The 21,810-nt window shown below is 42.9% G+C and overlaps 2 protein-coding genes across 5 annotated transcripts in view; one reads left to right on the plus strand and one right to left on the minus strand.

Annotated features, from left to right (window-relative positions):
* The window catches only part of macrod2 (mono-ADP ribosylhydrolase 2), a 945,224-nt gene that overhangs the window by 128,161 nt on the left and 795,253 nt on the right, over positions 1–21,810 (plus strand). The gene's annotated exons all lie outside the window — the stretch shown is intronic.
* flrt3 (fibronectin leucine rich transmembrane 3) lies at positions 3,024–18,990 on the minus strand. Of its 2 annotated transcripts, none has more exons than XM_072581515.1 (4): positions 18,722–18,990; positions 7,017–7,808; positions 6,397–6,490; positions 3,024–5,849 (listed from the first exon to the last, which is right to left on the minus strand). In XM_072581515.1, the coding sequence occupies exon 4, from the start codon at positions 5,832–5,834 to the stop codon at positions 3,867–3,869; it is 1,968 nt and encodes a 655-aa protein (XP_072437616.1). In that variant the 5' UTR covers positions 5,835–5,849; positions 6,397–6,490; positions 7,017–7,808; positions 18,722–18,990; the 3' UTR covers positions 3,024–3,866. The 2 variants fall into 2 exon arrangements, with proteins under 2 accessions (XP_072437616.1, XP_072437615.1); XM_072581514.1 differs by having other exon boundaries at positions 6,397–6,566.

Genomic DNA, 21,810 nt, shown 5'->3' on the forward strand with positions numbered 1-21,810 from the left:
TTCAAATTTATTAAACTGAATTAAAACTCCACTAACTACTGCGCTTCCCAGAACATTGGCCTGGGTCTCAGCTTTACTAGTCCAATAGCATTCCCTTTTAATTGCTGCCTCTCCAGGCTTAAATTACAAAAATGGTACTACTAAACGTAAAGTCGCCACATTCCTACCAGACCATGGGCTCCTCTCTCATTAGAAAGGGAGATGACTGGTGGTGGTTTAACCTGAGGGTGACCATGTTCCAAGTGAGGGGAATAGTTTGAGAGGGAGATTCTTCACAGTAACCCTCAGCCGGCTATGGGAATTGAACCCATGCTGTTGGCATTACCCTGCTCTGAAAAACAGTTGTCCAATACCTAATTGTCACAGAGCAAGCAGAGCAACAGGTTCGAGTCAGAGAAGTCGACAGCATGAAAACAGGCCCTTCGGCCCAACGTGCCTATGCCGTCAATTTTTCAAAAGTTAGCCTGCTGTATTAAATGTGGAGGACTCTGTCCTTACAGATAGCTTCACTCATACTTTTAATCTTCATTTAAAAGTCTCCAGCAAATTGCTGGAAAACAACAGAATCCATCTTTCACAGTAAAACTAATTCATTCCCATACAATCTCCAGATTGTGCAATGACAGAATAAAACTCCATGAAAGGTTGGGAGGATATCGGAGATGCTCTGTGTTAGGTCACGCTGTGACAAGCTAAAGGGCATTGACTAAGCCAAGACGACCACGTTTTATCCAACGCTTACTAGTTTCTCAGTTTTGTTTGTGAAACATGTGAAATTACATTCCCTAAATTATGTAGAATTGTGTTGAAACAACAGTAATGTTTGGGATGAAGGAATTCAGTTGTGTGGAGAGACCAGAGAAGCTGTGATTGGTGTTTGTGACAGTATAGTGAAGCAGGGAGTTACAGAGATGTTGAAATGGGTGAGCAGGGCACCATTCAGATCAGGTAGAAGTTTACTCACATTTTCATTTGTTGGAAAATGGTTGAAAAAGAACCTCCACAAATTGATTTCGCTCCAGATAATCATGTGTAAGTCTAACTACTGTTCGACGTGTTATAATGCAATCCTATGCATCTCGAATTTTTCTGAAATGTTGGAAAAACTTTTTTTTAAATGTTCTTTTAGAATACAGAAATAGGACATGGCCTCAGGAAGAATGTGTCCTAGTTAATATTGATTAAAAAAAACCTGTTTGTGTTGACATTTCATTGATAATATCCTTCAAGTAGATGTTTCAGCAATTCGACATCACTATACTTCCCCACATGATCCCATTTTGTGTGAAATTCAGTGATCCATGTTGATTGTAAAAATCTTGTTTCCTTATGGTCTCTTTATTGGTCTGGGATCCATACAGCTGCCTTTCCGACATCCAGGACTGGATGTATAGAGATTTACTTCAAAGACTGTTAACCAATATTTTCAGTGCCAGCTACTGAATTTATTCCTCGGCAACTGTCTCTATCCCTCTCCCTTGTTTCAGACTGGACAACCCTTCAAATCCAATGTGATCATTTACCTGTAGCATCACTAAAATTACCCACTTTACCTCCAGAACATTTGGGACCAAAACCCTCATTTATCCATCTGTGACTGTTAGATTTAACTGTTCCAACTCACTCCTGACTGATCTCCCACATTCAAGTCTCCCTAAATCTGAAGTCATTCAAAACTCTGTTGCCCATGTCTTCACATGCATCAAGTTCCATTCCCCATCACCCCTGAGCTTCTTAACCTGTATTGGCTTCAGGTTAAACAGTCCTGCCGTCTGTGCTCTCAAATCTCCCTGTGGCGTCTCCCCTCTCTATCCAGGTAACTATCCAGGTTCTTGAGGATCAAGGGTTATGAGGAGAAAGTGGAATGATGGGGTTGAGAAACTTATCAGCCATGATTGAATGGCAGAGCAGACTCGATGGGCTGAATGGCTAAATTTCTGTTGCTATATTTATGGTCTCATGGTCACCTTTTTCCAGCCCCTCATCTTCTGAGGTATGTGCACTCCTTTAATTCTGGCTTCTTGAGCATCTCCAACATTGGTCGCTCTGCTATTGGAGACCATGCCTTCAGCTCCAGATCTCCTCCTCCTCTCGGACTCTATTATCTCCCTCTCCTTCCTTAAGACAGTCTTACACCCTCCATCCTTGGTCAGGCTTTGGGCCTGAAATCAACTTTGATAGCTTGGTGTCAAATATTACTTTATATAGCTCCTGAAGGGAACTTCAAGCTGTTTTATTACACGACTTGTGGAATTATCTGCCACAGAAAGTGGTTGAGGTTAAAATATTGAATTTTTCAAGAAGGAGTTAGATATAGTGCTTAGGGCTAAAGAGAATGGGGCAAAAGCAGGAACAGGAGCCTGAGTTGGGTGATCAGCCATGATCATATTGAATGGTGGAGTAGGCTTGAAGGGCTGAATGGCCTCTTGTTGTTCTTGTTTTCTATGTGTCTCATAACGCTATATTAATGCGTTCTTGTAATGGGTCTCCAAGAGAATTCTGCTTTATATTGATTGGTTGCAACCCAACTTAAGTCTTACAGCACCCCACCTTTACACCAGAGATGACAAATGTGTTATTTTACAGTTGGAATTCTAGGGATTGTTGAGGAATTGCGGCAGTGCCGGACTGTTCGGGGGTGTCCAAGTTATCAAAGATTCCCCGAGGCAAATCAGTTAAATTATTATTCAGTAAGTCCAGCCCCCACTGTACTAATTGTCCGAGATGAGAGAAAACACTGGCAGGGATCCAACTTATGTGATTGTCCTGGAGATGCAGCTTCTGCTGGTTTATAATGGGCAGAATATGTTGTGCACAAGTGGCCACCCTTGTCCTGTTCATAAACAACCGCATCGCAAAGCCCTTGCATGGTCAGTCCTCATGCCACTCCGAAGGGTTCAGGCCCACGAGAGGTCTGACAGCGTCCTCAGAAGTGGAGGCACTGATTCCCTGTGCTTGGAACACACCTTGATTACTCCCCCCGCAGTCGGTTTTGCAGAATTGTGGACTCGTTAACACAGTGGTTGATTTTGTTCTGTTTTATTCTGCAGAAAGACCACGTTTTTTTTTTCTCATTGACAAGTATGGAGAAAAAAAAAGGAAAGTTCCCGAATTTTAAAATGCTGAATACAATTAACATTTGGTCAAGGCACGTACAAGACTGGCCAAAGGGCTGACAATGCACTTTGGTTTAATTTTTTTTTGAAAAGTACCTTTTTGTTTTAAACTGTGCCAACAAAGGGATCTGTGGCTCAAAGTCTAAATTTAAATTGCAGGTAATGTAGACTGTAAGCAGGAATGATGTGTGACATCCACTTTCAGGTATTACAGTTACGTCTGTGCAACACAGTTAGGCATGAACAACAAACATAGTTTCCTCCTCAATTGGGAATTAAAATTGTCTTCACCAAGTGTACTATTTAGCTGTAGAACACCAACCCTCAGTAGCTAGGGGGTGGGGGGAAATAAAGACCTGTGCTTGAACTACAAGATTCTCAAATAGGCTAAAAAAAAAGTCTCCGAACGCTCAACACTTGTTAATAAAACCCACTTTCACAGTTGACAAGCAATCTTCCATCAATAGAACATGGAAATTTAAACTCTCTTAAATCTTTTTAAGATTATCAAAGAAAAAAATACAAATTACGAGAAGTTACTAAAATAGAGAATTGCAATTAGTGATCTGGCATCCATACTGCACAATCAGCAATATTCACCTGGATTCTGCAACTTTTGATACAAAGTTAATTAAATATAAATTATATGGCAAACGTACAGTCATCTTTCCTCCAGTATTCCTAAATCCAGTGTTTCCGAGGAGAGCAGAGCCTTCCGTAGTCCCTTTCAGTTAATAGTCCCTGCAATTATCAGGAGTGTGAATGATCTGAATCTGGAATTCCACTGTCTCTGTAACTTCTGTTGCTACCGCTGCTTTCACTGTGGCTGTTTTTGTACAAACTCATCCCGTTTGGTGGGAATATAGTGTGTATTACAAACTCTTCCTTGGCTGCTTGGTCGCTGTTCATCGGGATCATTTGAAAAGCAGTCTCCCGAATTTCTAAGATAGAGTTGTCCTTTTTAGTGCCAGCCTCTGCGTAATCATCGTCCTTCCTTCTCCGGCCTCTGCTGTATGCACAGCTCTTGGAGAAAGGGGTTCCAGTCCTGTGCATGTAATAGCACACCAGCGCAAGCAGCGCCACCACAATCACGGCCCCTGTGCCGCCTATGATCCCCGCCAGGGGTAGACTGGCACTCCTGTAGAGTTCCTTTTCCTGCTCCCTGTTGAGCGTCGTCGTGGGGTTGTGCATCCTCAGGGACGCGGTCTGTGTCTCCGTGCAGACTGGGGTCTCGTCCAACAGATAAACGTTGCTGGTTTCCATGGGAACCATACATATCCGGTATGATGACTCTGGCTCCAGGGCTGTGAGTAAATACTCGCTTCTTCCACCGTGCACGATGGTCTCTGTGATTGACCCCACCGCTGGGTTATGCCCCAGCTTGAGCCAGCTGAGTCTCAGGGCGGTCATGGGCAGGGAGATCTTCCAGGTGATTCGGATGGTGTCCACGCTGACAGATTTCACGTCGATGTGGACAGCCACCCGCCCAGGGGCTGCCGTAGGCTGGCGGTCCGCTTTCCTGTCACCACCCTTGGGCACAAAGGAGGGCCAGGGACCCTGACTGGGGGACGCCCTAACCAAACCCACAGTGGTGGGTGGTGTGCCCAGGAGGGAGCCTTCCGAATCCTTGCAGTCAAACATGGTGACTGCCAGGTCCTTGATGGCCATGCCCCTGACCTTCTCAGGTGACTGGCACATCAGACCGCGCACGTTGACCCCGAAAGTCAGTGAGCGCAGCCAATCCCGAACCCACTTCATCTTGCAGCCGCAGTGCCATGGGTTGTTGCGCAGTAGCAGCTGGGACAGGTTGTTCAAACGATCAAAGGTTCCCTGAGGCAAGTGGGTTAGGTTGTTATTCGACAGGTCCAGGCGTTGTAAACTCCCAAGGTGGTAAAAGGCGTTGGGGGGGATCCGGTTGATATGGTTCTCCTGGAGGTGCAGCTTCTGCAAGTTGGCAATGGGTAGAGACGGGGGCGAGGTAAGGATGTTCCGCACCAGCGACAGCTCTGTCAGGTTCATGAGATTCATGAAAACCTTATCTCGAAGTCCTTGATTGGTCAGCAGGTTCCCATCGAGCACCAGACGCTTCAATCCCGTGAGGTGACTCAGGGCGTTCTCCGAAATGGTGGCAATGCGGTTGTCATCCAACCTCAGTTCCTCAACGGTGCTAGGGAGTCCTACAGGAATACTGCTGAGGTGATTCCGAGACAAGAAGATCAATTTGAGATCCTTGTTCTCTCGAAAAGCACCTTCTTCGATGCTAACAGCAGAGACTGAGTTATCATCCAAGTGCAGTCTTTCCAGATAAGGTATTTTTGAAAGAGAGTCCAAGGAAATCGCCCGTATATTGTTCTCCTGCAGATGGAGTTCTTTGATGTACTTGGGGACGTTGGTGGGAAACTCGTCCAGACTGTTGCTATACAGATAAATGATTTCCACCTTCACAAGGTTCAGGAGCTCTCTGGGAATCCCAGCATTATTGATCTGATTGTTCTGCAGGAAGAGAGTGGTGGAGTCCTGTGGAATTCCTTTTGGGATGGATGTCAAACCTCGGTCATTGCAGTACACAAAGCCAGCGTCACACCGACAGACTGAGGGACACGTTTCCACAGTAATCGACTGTGCCAGCAACCCCAGAAACAATCCCACGTGAGTCCACAGGGAGAATCTCCAAATCCTGCTGATCACGTTCAAGACCATTTTTGATTGTCTGGCCATTGAGTTCTTTAAATCCTAGAAGGCAGAAGAAAGATAATTAATGTATAAACTGGGCTAGAGGTGAATTGCTGGAAAAGCTCAGTAGGTCTGACAGCATCTGTGGAGAGAAATCCGAGTTAATGTTTCCGGTCGAGTGACTCTTCCTCAGAATGTTAACTCTGATCTCTCTCCACAGGCGCTGCCAGACCTGCTGAGCTTCTCCAGCAAATTTTGCTTTTCGTTTCTGATTCACAGCATCCGCAGTTCTTTTGGTTTTCTGTCACAAAATAACATTGACAATCTTGAGAGGGAAAAAAAACTTGAACTAAACATCCTTAAAAATAAAAACAGCAGATGTGGCAGCATCTCCAGAGTTAACATTTTGGCTCCTGTGATTTTTCTATAGATGCTTCCACACCTCCTGCGATTTTCAGAAATTTCCATTTTTGTTTCTGACTTCCAGTATATGCAGTTCTTTGTTATTTTTATTATCCTTAAAAATAGTCATTTACAACCAACGGTGAATTTTCTAACATCTATGCTCTACTCATTTTTTTTGACATTCTGGTGCTCCGTCTCCTACCTTGTCTCAGTTTCCCTGGAATGGGTTTTCCACCAGCGACAGGACTCTTGCTTATCTTTAGGGTGTGGATTGTCTTGTGGTTTGTACTGATTTCCTAAAGCGAAAGGAAACAGACCGGAGTTGTTTTTACTTTGAGTCCAGTGTTGCTTGTGTCCTGGCTCTTTGTATTCCTGAAGGGGAGACCAACAGCATCAGGATGTAAGTTACTAAGCGTTCATTTCAAGTCAAGTCTCAGCTGAAGAAACTTAATGCTTTGTACAAAGTGGCACTTGGCAGCATTTAAGTGAAACAGCACCTGTCAGCATTTGTCACTTCTACCTTGGAACAGAATCCAGCTTGAGTCAATATAAAGCCCTTTTCGAACACCATTGTGTGTCACATCAGTGATTCTTTTTTTCTGCCGTTTGCTCAAAATATTTGTACAAGTCAGAAGAATCAAATGAGCATTTTTTTTTATCTTGTCTGGTACCGATTCACACCACTATTCCACAGGAAGTAACTCGTAATATTTGTGTTAACTCAAATGAATCTGCCATGTCTTCCTGAAAGTGCAACAAACATAACTGGCAGCTTCCAGCCAGATCTAATAGTTAAAATAGCACAGAAAGAAGATATCTTACCACGTTTAGTGCATTCCAGAAAATCTTGTGCCTGCAGCAGGAAGATCTTGGAATGTAAGTTCAACATGTCCAGATGGTACACCATCTATCCTGGAATAATGTTCCAGTTGGGTCCCTCCAGCCTGCTGGCTATTTCCCGTCTCCTTGATGTTTACACAACTGATCCCGGTTCACGTTCCAGACCACCTGAACGGTCCCCAATCTTCCAGGGAACATGCCCTCAGGAGGTTTACAATGGCCAGGTCAGCTCATTAAAAACCACCTCCGCTTGTAGAAATCCTTTAACTTGTAAGGGGAAGTTATATTTTACTTCCTTTCAGTTTTCACTTCAGAGCCAAAGAGGAAAAGAAAAGGTTGACACATGATAGGACCTAAGGGAAAGGTTGTTTTCCCCAAGAGCTGGGGCCTGGTTTGGCTCTTCTGTGTATCCTGTATCAATGCGGTCAAGAGTAACGTCAAACTACACGTCGAAGGAACCGTTCATCCATCTGGAGCTTAACCAGTGGTGATCTGCAGTGGTTCAGTTAAAAGGGGAAAGGACCTGCTTATCCCTCATTCCCAATCATACGCTGTAAGTTGTTCTTTGGAGGCTCTAAGAATTTGTGTTTTGGTTCAGACCCATCGCTTTTTTAATCGGAGAAAATCTTCCATGTTCCTTTAATTGAAAACTGTATTCCTGATCATCGAAAAGAGCACAGGATGAAATTACTTTGGATCAAAATTCTGCAGTAGATCCTCCTTCTCTTTGGATGCTGGATTCTTCAGAGAATATTCCTTCTCCCGAATTTTGACCTGTTAATACAGTTAAGAAAGGCAGTGGGTGGCAGACTGAAAGCACAATTTCAATAGAATTGCATCTGACGTAATTAAAGCTGAAAGCTGTACCTCAGGCATCAATTACTCTTGGCATTCAATTCTGATAGTGTCAGTGGCTGGATGAAACAACCTGATTACTGCATAATGAATATATCTATCGTATCAATATGCCCATAGTTGGGAGTGCACCACTCACATCAAGAAATCACCTTTGGCAATTCCTCAGTAGGTTTCTGGCCTTTCAACATCCTGCGTTGGTGGTTTAAGAAAATACTAATTACAGTCAGTCTAAATCAGCAGTTTGCATGGAAAATTGTTTTAGTAAATGCTTTGTTTGTAGATTATAAATATCAATGGAGGCCCACAGCAGCTTTGTATGCTTCTATTTCTCTATGCCAACTATCACTGACAATGCTTATATATTTGTTAGCTGTTCCTTTACAAAATATGTTGGAGCTTTTAACACATTGAGTAGGTTAATGATGGTTATATGTCTGAGAATTAAAATTAACAAGGGTTTGAAATGCAGGCAGATGCCTTCTGCTGCATATCTTGAGTTCTAGCCCTTTCACTGCCGTATGTGATAAGCCAGATCTGTAAGAATTGAGACTGTTCTGTTTCATTGCTTCAGTTCAGCCTCTCGCAAGCTGCAGCGATGTTGGATAACACTGGCATAATGTTGAACCTTCCCAGCGTAGAATTGGCAGTAACAGAGTGGTCTGAAAATAGGGGGCACGATGCATTTTGCAAGGCTTACCGGGAGTGCGGAATACTGGCGTTTGGTGCCAGGGTAAGGAGGTAGGGTGATGAGAATACTTACAGAAGCTGCTCAGTGACTGAAGGTCGGCTTGCCCTTTGCCTTCGAGAAAAATAATAAGCGTTTCCTACTCTATAAGTTCACCAATGCCCTAAAGCCTCAGTCTACATCTTCCTAATCTTAAAATGGCACCGAAGAAAGTGAGCTATTGACAAGACCACATTAGATTTTGTGTATATATAGTTTTTTTTTAACAAGATACACCAGAGCATTATAATGAGGAATTTTGAAGGAGACGGTGAGGGATTTTTTTTTCGTCACAAGAGAGCAGCTATTCTGGTAGTGGAGTTGAAGGTTATTAGATGATCAGATCAGCCACGATTTCATTGGCATCGAGCAAACTCGATGGGCTGAATGGCTTACTTCAGCTCTTTTGACGTATGGTCTTACTTACTGTCACCTCACTCCCAGGAGGAATTTTTGGTATGGGGTTGGGTGTAGCAATCTACATGAGCAACATCCCTGGGGCATTGTGACAGTGATCATTACACAGCAGTAGTGAAGACCCAAGGACGGGCTTCCCCAGGAATCGCGAGCAGAGATTTCGGAATTGTGAGCTCCAAAACAGAAAAAGGAGGTGTGGGGAAAAATAAAAGGGCAACGGGGTCACAGTGGAGTGAAAGTTTGGGAGGCAGTGCTTCAGGATGTCAAACATTGTCCAGACCAAATGATGCATCAATACACTAGCAGAATGCTGCATTGCGAAATATGAAAATGTCTCGCTGAGCTGCAAGGTTCATTTCCAGATGTTTTGTTACCTTACGAGGTAACATCTTCGCATGTGGTCCACTGAAGATGTTACCTAGTAAGGTAACGAAACGTCTGGAAATGAACCTTGCAGCTCAGCGAGCAAACCTACATCCAAAACCTCAACCTGACCTACAAATCATCTCAAAACTCACAATGAAAATGCCTATTTATTTGTACGTTATAATTTAGGCTTTCTAACATAACATCATGCATGAACCAACCAACATTTCTTCTGTCCAGTTTTCAGTATGGGATTGCAAGCTCTCTAACCAAATTCACTTTATTTGAAGTTCATCTTGCATTCCTATTTCACTGCATTTGCCCAGCAAAGATCTCAAAGGTGTATGTGATTATTTTGGTAATGCACTGGGTGATTCTAGTGTACTGGACCCTGGGTACGAGGATACCCTGCATATGTGGCAATGCTTGGAATGAAAGCTTGGCCAGGTGGGAATGGCACATATTTGATCTGCAAATAACTGTTTTTAAAAAAATGACTTGGCATTTCTCTACTGTTTTCATGACCTTAGGAAGTGGCAAAGTATTTTCCAGTCAAATAATACTTTTGATAGGTAAGCACTGTCGTAGAAACACAAAAATAGATGCCGGAGTAGGCCATTCAGCCCGTCGAGCTTGCACCCACCACATTCAATATGATTATGGCTGCTCACGCAATTTCAGTATCCCGCTCTCACTTCCTCTCCATACCTCATGGTCACTTCAGCTGCAAGGGTCATATCCAGCTCCCTTTTGAATCTATCTAATGAACTGGCCCCAATAGTTTCCTGTGGGAGAGAATTCCGCAGCTTCACAACTCTTGAGTAAAAAAAATGCTTCCCCACCTCGGTCTTGAATGGCTTACCCCTTAGTGTTAGACTGTGACCCGTAGTTTTGGACTTTCTCCAAAGTACAGGTGGTAGAGGCAGAAACCGTTCTAACAGTTAAGGGGTATTTAGATGTGCATTTGCAATGCAAGGCATACAAAGCTGTGGGGCAGATGTTGGAAAATGGGATTTGAAAACTTAGGCCATTAGTTTTGACTGGTTCAGGCTTGATGGACTGAAGGGCCTTTCTTGTGCTGTCAATCTCTATGATTCTTAATGCGTTGGTACATTTTACCCATTCAGCCCATTGTGTTTCTATGCAAGTCTCACGCCCTGTGCTCTTCACCATAGCTATCTGCAAGGATTAACAGAAACAGAAATGGAGTATGTATCCAATTCCTCCATTGACTGGAGTGACTTCTTTAGGTCACACCAGATACTTTAGCTGTAAACGAGAGGCACTATCTCATTTCCACAACCCTTCTCACAGCCAGGCACAAAGAATCATGTCATTACTAATTTTACCACAACCACCTGATGAAGGAGCAGTGCTCAGAAAACTAGTGCTTCCAAATAAACCTGTTGGACTATATAACCTGGTGTTGTGTGATTTTTAACTTTGTACACCCCAGTCCAACACTGGCACCTCCAAATCACGGCATTGCTAATGGTTGAGTTATAACAGACACCAGAAAGCTGACGATGGGTCAAGCTGTTGACTCTCAAAAACAAACAGCCATGAAGGTGAAACTTGGACACTGCCCTTTACAAATTCCAACTCAGAAGTGGCCAGCATTTAAAACTGTAATAAATAGAACAATCTCACATTTCCTCCCAAGAGTATCGAACACCAGCAGATTGATTAGTTTAGGTGTTTGTGCCCCCTTTGCATTAGTTCCCCGGCATAATCAAACAATTGAAAGATGCAGATAGAAGGAAAACCATCTTTTTCAGCTGCTTTCATGTTGTTCCTCTGCAGATGTGATTTCAGAGGGTCATCCCGCCACTTCCTCCTGACGAAGAAGTCTCCTATGGTAGTACGGCAAAGCCAAGTTGGGCAGAATTGCCGAGGCTGGATGCAAGTTTCTTGCTTCCCCACCTCAGTGAATCCGATAGTTGTGCACCTTTAGCAGCTAACAGTAATCCCATTGGGAGCCAGACCTTTTGCATTTCTCTAAACCTCATACACCAGAAGCTTTCAATGGTCTAAGAGGTTTTGTCAACACAATCCCAGCTCGAGGATCAGTGCCTCTGGTGATTTCATTTCATATGCCATTTCTTAATTGCCATGAGTCCTAAAATCCACTTCTGCCTAGTTTATGTTCTCCCTCCAGCTCCCTGTTTAATTAAAAATGGTCCCAATGCGTTTGTGTTCTATATAGTTTTATATCTTGCTTGCATCTGAGGTTACCTCCCTTTGCAAATGTGAGGGGGTTGTCTGCACCCACTGGGCTAGAAATGCCTAGCGAGTCCTCCTGGTATTATCCCAAATTATCTGCAGACAAGCTAATATAGAATTAATATTTGAATGGGAATTGCAGAATTCTGACAGAGGCATGGGAAGTATTTAATTTTGAATGATATTTGATATTTTTGAGATCATAGACTCCCTACAGTGTGGAAGCAGGCCATTCAGCCCATCATCAGAAAAGATTTACAAGGATGTTGCCAGGGTTGGAGGATTTGAGCTATAGGGAGAAGCTGAACAGGCCGGAGCATCGGAGGCTGAGGGGTAACCTTATAGAGATTTACAAAATCGAGGGGCATGGATAGGATAAATAGGCAAAGTCTTTTCCCTGGGGTTGGGGAGTCCAGAATGAGAGACCATAGGTTTAGGGTGATAGGGGAAAGATATAAAAGAGACCTAATGGGCAACTTTTTCACGCAGAGGGTGGTACGTGTATGGAATGAGCTGCCAGAGGAAGTGGTGGAGGCTGGTACAATTGCAACATTTAAGAGGCATTTGGATGGATATATGAATAGGAAGGGTTTGGAGGGGTATGGGCCGGGTGCTGGCAGGTGAGACTAGATTGGGTTGGGATATCTGGTCGGCATGGACGGGTTGGACCGAAGGGTCTGTTTCCAGCTGTACATCTCTATGACTCTATGTCCACACTGACCTGCCGAAGAGCATCCCACCCAGACACACAGCCCCTACCCTATTCCCCTGCATTTCCTGTGACCAACCCACCTGACCTGCACATCTTTGGACTGTGGGAGGAAACCGGAGCATCCGGAGGAAACCCACGCACATACAGAGAGAAGGTGCAAACTCCACACAGGCAGTCTCTCAAGGGTGGAATTGAGCCCGGATCCCTGATGCTGAGAGGCAGCAGTGCCGTGCTGCCCCTGTCTGTTAATGGTCATTTTGGAAAGCTGGACAAGGCAAAATAAATGAATTTATAAATTAAAAATACAATGGACTTGGTTTAATTTTGAGAGCCTAGTCGTAAGGACCAACCTGCCCAATTTCAAGTGGGACAATTTCTGATGTCAACCTTTTATTTTGATGTCTGGACTTCTATGTCTGTAGTAATATTTCTTTCAATAAGTGAGCAAATATGTTGTACTACATGGAGACAAAAAGAAATGTAATATCATAGGTTATTCAGTGACAGTTTCAGACTGCTGAAGCTTTGCAGGCAACCGAGACAGTGGTTCTGCATCCTATGGCTGTATAATTGCAATTTTCTTTGGCGAGAGAAACAAAACAGTAGATTAAGCTTGTGGAGGAATCAATCTTTTGATATATCATCAAAGGCTCTAAGCAGCAATTAATGCACTCTTGGGATGAGTTGACAGGGTTTCAACATCCATTTACGCAGCACTTGCTCGAGTTGTTTGGTGAAGACAACCTTTTTAAGATTATGCCAGAAGCATTTGAGTCAAAGGGAGAGAGGAGAACGAGAGTGAGCATGTATTATTACTGCGGTACCTAATTCTAGCCAAAATTCTGCAAGCACCCGAACATCTGATGGAGTTCAGTCCCCCTTTCATGTTTTTAAACAAGCTTGTTTTTAAATGCATTTGTTGTGCAAACCCACACTGGTAGAAGTATTGTTCCAGTTGTTAAAAGAGTCAGTTTTGGTGAAAGCATTGAGGCTCATTAAATTCTTGTGTACTAAAGATCTCATTTCCTTTTAGTTTCCTCCCTCTCCTGTCCAAGCTGCAGTAGGATAAAAGGCGTGACAACTCTTTGAAAGCGGACACCGTTTCTGACTTGAGGATTAGTTGGAATGTCTCTGGTTTTCCTCCAGCGCCTCTTAGCGTGGCTTCTCTTAATTGTACGTGCTTACCTGCCATTCGTTTCTCTTGGTGACAGCAATGAGTGCCTTTGCACATCAAAAGCTACAACCCAAACCGTGTAGAAGTGGGGAAACCCAGCTGGTCGGCTCACTCTGACCTTTCCCAAACCCGTAACTTAAGGTTCACTGCCATCAAGTGCCGTCACTTAGCCCATGGTATAGAATTAGCTGAATCCACTTTGCATTGACAGTACTTTCCTGGCCTCTTAAGCTCCTTGCCATTCAGGTGGATTTTTGAATAAAGCTCTCAGTTATTATCAATGTCTGATGGAAAATGACAAAACAACTATGTTTTTGTTAAATAGAAATAATAACAATTGAGCCTTTTCTTCAGAAACCAAGACAAAACAAAAAGAATCTTGAATGCTACGTCAGTGTAGATCACTGAACTTGATCAAAAGCGATACTAGACTCTCCAGTGTCAGCAAGCAGACATATCCCCTTTTAAAACAAAACATGGCCATGACTAATAATCTGCATCCCTCCGAGTTTCTCTGCTTTTCTGGTTTTACAATCCTCGCACTTTGTTTTTCCAGGTGGCTGTCCTAGCCTGCATGTTACCACTGTGTAAAGATTGCAATGATATTGGTGGAAACAGCTTCATGCTGTACATTTAATGTTCCACAGTTACCACACAGCCTTACAACTTCAAAGAGAGATGGAACTGCATTATGTAATGACTGCATAAGGGAAATGATTAGAGATGCTAATTAGGAATGAGTTGTCTTGACTTGTGTAATTTTTTTTAATTGTCCGAGACACACACTGTTGTGTGTAAGCAACTCTTGGGTAGGTCTCATTATAAAGCTTTTAGCTTTGCTGAAGAGATGCTTTGTAAACACTTGATAACTAAATTGCAAAGGAGACCACTCACAAAATACAAGTAGTTCATGTGATGTAGAGTGGTACAATCCAATAGCTATGGACCCAAACTAATAATCGTGTGATCTATTAGCCCTGTCAGGATGCTTGACACCAATATGTTTAGAAAACTGGCAATCATCGCACAGTGGTGTGATTAATTTTCACTTGGAAACAGCTCAGATTTTTTAATGTACTGTACGGAGTGAAGTATAGTGTTTTTGAGGTGGCAGCAAATTAATGTAGCCTTGTACTCTGAGGGAGGCAAGGATAAAAAGAGAGCCTCAGCACATCCATTTTGTTGTGATGACACAGTCCAAACAGAACCTGGAACAGATCCAACAATTACACAAAGGACAGGAGGGAGAATTTCTTTTTGGATGTTTTTGCTAAATGTTTTTTTTTGTGAGCCCATTGATGGGGATCTGTCTGCTTGTATTTAACCAACAAATTATACTGTTGGCAGAGAATGATCTTTTCAGTTTCACGAGTTCTGGGTTTAAGTTGCTCTGCTTGTCAGTACCAGTCTCTATATCAACATACAGTGTGTGTCATTACCTAGAATATACATTATAGAAATAGACCATTTTAATGATTAACTTTAACAAACAGGCCATTCGGCCCAACCCATCTATGTTGGTTGCTTGTGCTCCAGTCAAGTCTAGTTCAATCCTTCCTCATCTATCACTATCAGCAACGCCCTCTCTGCCCCATGTGCTTTACTCAATTCACCTGAAGCACTTGCTGTGGTGGTGAGCTCTAGAAATGGTCCCACTTTTAGGACAGATTCTCTTTCTCCATGGATCACACATTGGATTTCTGTTGTAATTATTAAAATGGTTGGACGGCAGCGTCTACTATCCTATCTGAACTCCCACATTCCAAGCTTGCTGGAGAGCTGTGTGCAGAGGAGTACCCTTTCAAAGAGTCGTGTTATCTGATACCTTGCTTAATTCTTCACTTGACTGACCCTGATCGCAAAACCTCACATGGAGCTGGCCTGTCTGATTACCTGTGCTGAATCTTGTTCACATTTACTCAAGATTTCTACCCTCTTGCTTAGAACTGAAGAAGGGTTTTTCAAGTATTTATGACTTGAGGCTGTGTATGCAGATTTTCGGGGCCTCTTAATTTGAAGAACACCACCATGAATGCAATAGTTTTTGTTTGTAAAATTAATTGCAATGCGCCTTTGTGAGGTTGATTCTGTGCAGAGGTTAATGATGGACAGACCCGATGATGCTTCATTAAATTTACAAGTCAGTGTTAAATTGAGCATTTCTAAATCAAAATGTACGCCACCATTTCAGATGCTATCGCAGTGCACTGGTCGAACAAAGGACTGACTATGTCAATGTATGTTTCCTGAATGGTGAGCAGTTGTCTGGAGCGTAGTGTGTCAATGCACGAGCCAGTTCCTCAGATTGTATCAGAATATAAAACTTCAGTTTTCATTGGGAATACAATCACCTGACTAAATATATTCAACATTATCAATGAGATGTTTGATTGCTGAATAATACAGCTTTCGGTCACATAGCAGGAAGGTTTAACATGTTAAGGTTTGCTCTGTAGTGAATTCTAAGGGGTGCAGTGGTGACTAAATTAGGAGGAGAAATACACAAGTCTTTCTTCCACAGTCAGATGCTGGACATAACTAATTCCGGAAAAAGGTGTCTTAGAACATTGCTTTGATCAATGGAACAATTACACGGTGGAAATTTTAATTAACCTGGCTCAGAGAGAAGCTGTGTGTAAAAAGTGCACACTGATTTTAGAATACACACTACCAAACTTTGTGTATTCTCCATTGTTACCAGTTTTCTGACGCTGGCTCTGTGCCAGTTATGGCCTTCAGAGCTATTTGTATAGCTCCTAAGGAGTCTTGTACCTATAAACGTCAGAATTATGAACAAAGGCTGGGTTTGTTTCCTCAAGTACAGGGGAGCTTTTTGTTTCTCCTCGTAGACTCTAAATAGGACATTGCAAGTAAAGAACTTGGGCGAATCTGTGTCGGTTCCACAAAGGAAATGTCCGTATGCCATCCATGCAGACAAAAAAAAAAGCTGGTTAACTCGCAAAGAATGCTAATATTCTCTGTTGCTACTCTTTCCTCAGTCCCCGCTACCCCATCCCCAAACTGGCGCTGCTAATCTTCCTTCACAGCTCATGTTTTTTTTACCTTGTGTTCGCCACTAAAAGATTACACTAGTCTTGAAACCCAAAGCCTGTTTATACAAAGAATTTAATTGATGGGTGAAGGAATGTGTGAGAGCTTTTCTTTCAGCTCACTATTCTACCTTAATTAACTTTTTTCCCCCGAACCTGCATTTTTTTTGTGTCATTCACGTTCTGTCAGATATTGTGGTCGTGCATTAGTGAGCACGCTGCTTTGTAAGTGCAGACCTCGGCTGTTGAGCAAAGTATTAGTTAGGCTCTTTAAAGCAACTGTGCCGGTGTGAAAACAGAATTTTAATCCTGGGTGTAAACATTTCGGGCAACGTTGGGCTCTTGAAACAAACACTGATGAGGCAAGTCTTTACCAACTCTTGTGTGTTAGGTTAAACTCTAAATTTTGGTTTAGAGACCGAGGGACATCAGTTTCATCTGAATGGCTAGCTTTAAGTTAATGCTGGTTATCTTATAAAGCCCAAACACTCCCTTTACAAGTACTTTACAATGGAATGCAGCTCCACCACACAGAGTCGGACACTACCCTTTTGTTTTCAAATTGGAATTTTGCAGGGCCTAAAATGTTACAAGATGTGAAAGCTGTTCCACGTTTGGCTAATCGAACCATTCTTAACTTGACAACATGTTCATAGAGAAGGTCAAAGACTCTCTGTTTTGATTCCCTTTCAGAGCTAATGTTTTTTCTTTTCAGTTGATGATGACTGTAGTTGCTCTTGTACAGCTTTTGCCCACTTGGGGGTGGTAGGTACTGCAAAATGCCAGTTCCCCGGGACCCTCAGGTCAGATGTTTACTGCTGGCATTTACCTTCATTTGCTTTAATTATGACAAAGCTTGTAGTCAAGAGAAACCACAGCAGCCTCCAGACTTTTTCTCTTACACTTGAAATAAAAGAGAAAAGCTGCAAAATTGTTGGGAAGTTTAATTTTGTTTTAGCATAACTTCCTCTGCATTCTGGTATTGATGACTTCAGCCGTTTATGCATGTTGGTCAAGCGAGGAAGTGTAATTTATAATTGGGTACCTGGAGTCATCACCTTTTTATTACAGACGTGGAGGGTGGAGATGCTAAATAAATAGATTTGGGGTTTTCTTTGTGTGTGTTTTAACCTGGGCACCTAGTTTCTCTATTTTGAAAAGAATGTTACAGTCAGTGAGAAAGTTTACAATCGTATTATTATCTCACTGAACCACAGCAGTGATTGTCAAATAGGTGCAGGGAAGGTGATTCTTTTCAATATCTAAAATCAATCTGGATTGAGAGTTTCAATTCATCACAAGACAATACAACTGCATAACTTTGATAATGGCTGCTTTGTAATGCACAGCCACGCTTGAAAATACGCATTTAAGTAGCGATGACTTTTTAATTGCCACAATATCTGACCAGTCAGGCAAGGAAAAACTTTCCGGCTGAAGTGTAATATGGTTGGAATAGCCGAACTGAACGTTGATAACACAGCGACTGAAATCCAATTAGCATTGCCCAGGATTTCTGCTAGCTTGCTTATTTCTGACGGAACCAATATTAACTTGAATGATTTGTATGCTGCAGTACACCATTGGATCATATTGTCTATTTGCATTCTTCGTTTTTATTTTAATTTGTTTTCTGTTAACGTGTGTTATGAATGCAGAAGGACTTTGATTTAAATTGAGTCATCAGTGGTTTTATTTTAAAACCTACGTGCCTTGCAGCCTGGGTAGGGATACTGAGAGAAGCCCAATTTGTATTAAATGGGGATTGAAACACGGTGAGACGCCTTTTCTTATCTCGTATCGTCTGGTCACCTTAAACAGTACAATCTGTGCATGGCTACAAAACTGTACGGTTTATACTACTGTATATTGTTTAAAACGGGGCAAAAATTGTGGGTGTATTAACCTGTTCACATTCTAAGGCTGGTTTAATGGAAATCCACTGAGTTGCTCTGGCTCCAGCGATGGATCACAAACCAAGCATAAATTCCAGATACTGTGTCCAGCCTTGACTGAGTGCTGAAATCTTACATGGCTTTCCTGTGACTATGATGGGAACATTTGCAGAGATAATTCTCCCCGCTGCATTTATTAACGGGGGCGTAGGGAGTGAAAAATGCCCCCAACATCTTGCTGTCTCTAAAAGTAACCGTAAGCACTTACCAGGTTAAAATGAGGAAACTTCATACATCCTGTGACCACAGCAGTAAATTATTCCAGCTTGTTAACCAGGAATTGAGAGAGACAGAGGAAGCATTCGCTTGGTGTGTCCTGAAGTAGTCAGCAAAACAGAAACGAGAGCAGGGGAATAGCTATTAGTCTTGCGCTTTCGCTGTGTTCAGCCCCTTGTGCGCTGTTCTAACGGGTGGCAGGAGTAAGTCGTCAGGCAGCGAGAGAGCTCCAGAAATTCTGAAGTTAAAAGCTTTGTCTGCCAGAAGTTGAATTGAATGATGAGGTCACGGGTAGGCAGGACTTGCCTTGGCTGAGACACTGAGACCCACTCAGTGCATTATAGACACTAGAGGGAGTGAAAGCTGGATTGGGTTTAGGAGGAGAGGGGGGGGGGGGGGAGCTGGGAAATTACACTGTGGATGGGGTTCAGGAGGAGAGGGGGAAACTACACTGGGGTTTTGGGGGGTGGGGGGGAGGAGGAAATTACACTGCAACAGTGGATGACACCCAAGAAAATTCTGATAAGGTTCTCCTGTGAGACATTTGTTATGTACCATCGCAGTCTAACTTTTTAAATAAAAGAAACTGAACTGAGAGAATGCTGCAGAATATTTAGATTCAGATTATAGAACAGGAATAGGCTGTTTGGCCCATCCAATAGGATCCAGCTGTCCTCCCAGCCACTTTCCTGCCCTTTCCCAGTAACCCTTTGTTCCCCAACAGATCAAGAATCAATCTCCCTCAGCCTCAAATAAACACAAGGACCCTGCCCCTCACCCCTCCCCACACAGGTCTCTGCACAAGGAGTTCCAAAAGACTCTCAACCCTCTGAGAGAAGGAATTCCTCCCCATCTCAGTCTGAAATTGGTGCCCCTTTATTCTGTGACTCTATCCTCTGGTCCCAGCCTCTCCCATGAGGGGAAACATCCTCTCAGCATTGACCCTGTCAAGCCCCTTCAGAATCCTGTATGTCTCGATGAGATCACCTCTCATTCTGCTCAACCTATTTAGCCTTTACTCATAAGACAATCTCTCTGTCCTAGTGAACCTTCTCTGGATTGCTTCCAATTAATAATATCTTTCCTTAACTAAGGGGACCAAAACTGCTCCAGGTGCAGGCGGGCCTGCAGTGCTGTGTGTCGAGAGTGTGTGTGGTACTGGAAAAGCACAGCAGGTCATGCAGCATCTAAGGAACAGGAGAATTGATGTTTCAGGCAGGAGCACTTCATCAGCTGTGTGTGTAAACCATATCAGCATTTAAATAAAAATGAATATCTAGTTGTTATGCAGTTAACCCGATTATTATGGAGGAAGACTCTGCTGTGAATGCTGCATTCGTTCTGACCCCCACCAAACAAAATTGCAGAAATCAAGCTATTTCTTATCTCTCCCATTCTTTATGTGAGTTGGTGGAATTTTAAAAAATGTGATCCTCTATATATAATCTCCCAGAGCTCTTTCCCCATTGACTCTTCATTATCTTTATTTGATTTACCTTTTCGTTATCTGCAGTTTGTTTGTTGGGACATTGAAGTGTTGGATCATCACAAAGTGCTATCAGAGAGGAAGGTCAATGGATGATTTAAAAAAAAAGAGATGGTTTCAATTGCTTTGTGATTCCAAGACAACCAAGGCCGCTTTGTGTCCGAACACAAATTACCTTTGCACTGGCCTCCAGGTGACAGATGAGCCAGGTGTCTAGAATAATAGCAAAGATTCTGATTCTCGCAGACAATTAACACAGATAATTTGGTCATTTGTAACATTGCTGTTTTGGTTCCAACGTTAGACCTCAGAGAACACGCCAAAGGGCACTTCATTGGCTGTAAAACCCTTTGAGAGATCTGGCGATTGTTAAAGGTGCTATCAAAGAATGCAAGTCTGTCTTCTTTTAGGTGGAAGCAGATTGGCTTCCATATTTCTCTTCATTGCACTTTGCTAGAAGACCCTGTTTGAAAAGTGTGTCGGGTGTCCTTGGGGTCATGAAAGGAGCAAGATATAAATGCAAGATTGTCTTGTATTTAATCTCCAAATTTATCCCCCTCACTGCTGAGGATGGAATTCAGAGTGTGTGCAAACCCTTGGCTGTAATTGTTCACATTGCCTTAGGAGCATGATCACACAGATACTTAGGCAAATAGCAAAGTGGTTGCTTGCATCCTGCAGTGACCTACCCCAGACTGGGGGGCATGTAGCATTGTGCAGTGTTTATTTCCAATTGAAAGTCCCCAGACATGTTGAGATTATCTGATTTCCATTCGATTGGCATCGGGAATCGTGTGCTGTGCTGCAAAGGCACTCTAACTCAGTTAATAATTTCTGTTCAAATGTTCTGCAGTGATAGCAGTATTTACTGCTAGGTAGCTGATACTGTCTTTCAATAGTTAACAATGGGAAGGTGATGGTATTTGCAGATTTCACCCCCTCAGGGGTGCTGGTATCTCCACATGATCCACTAGACTGAATCAGGCTTTGAAAGTGGCCCTGCATAGAAAAAGTTGGAAAAGCACAGTTTTGAAGGCACCCTTGAAATGTAAACAGAGGCCACTAACAGGACTCAGCGTCTGTGAACTCTGAAGCAGTTACTCCGTACAACTGAAAGTATTTCATTCATTCTGAAATGACAGGAGCGGTGTTAGCAAAACCTTTCTTTTCTTATTGTTTCCACTTCAAAACCTTGCATTGTCTCTGCCACACGTGACGACGTGATGATAAAATGTGGTGCACTGCCCCCCTCGTTCATTCTGTTTCCCTCAACAGCCCAAGATTAGCCAGCATTTCTGCGCCAAGATATTGTTTCTTTTTAAGGGCTAGTCCCCTCCTAATTGGCCCTGAAGGAACTGCGCTTGGCTTGGCTTGGCTTAGTTGTGAGGGGTCAACAGCAATTACATCACTGTACATCACAAACCCTTTATACAAAGGCTACCAGTGCCTTTCCCGTTGCCCCGGAGACAGACATCAAAAGCTGAATCCCACGTTACAAAAGTGGCCACTTGGGTTGAGTTCCATGCTCGTTTGCGCATCAATGGGAGGGATTTACATTTCTGCTGCAAACCAAAACTAAAAAAAATGCTGTAGTG

Source organism: Chiloscyllium punctatum, chromosome 11, assembly GCF_047496795.1.
Source record: "Chiloscyllium punctatum isolate Juve2018m chromosome 11, sChiPun1.3, whole genome shotgun sequence".
NCBI lineage: Eukaryota > Metazoa > Chordata > Chondrichthyes > Orectolobiformes > Hemiscylliidae > Chiloscyllium > Chiloscyllium punctatum.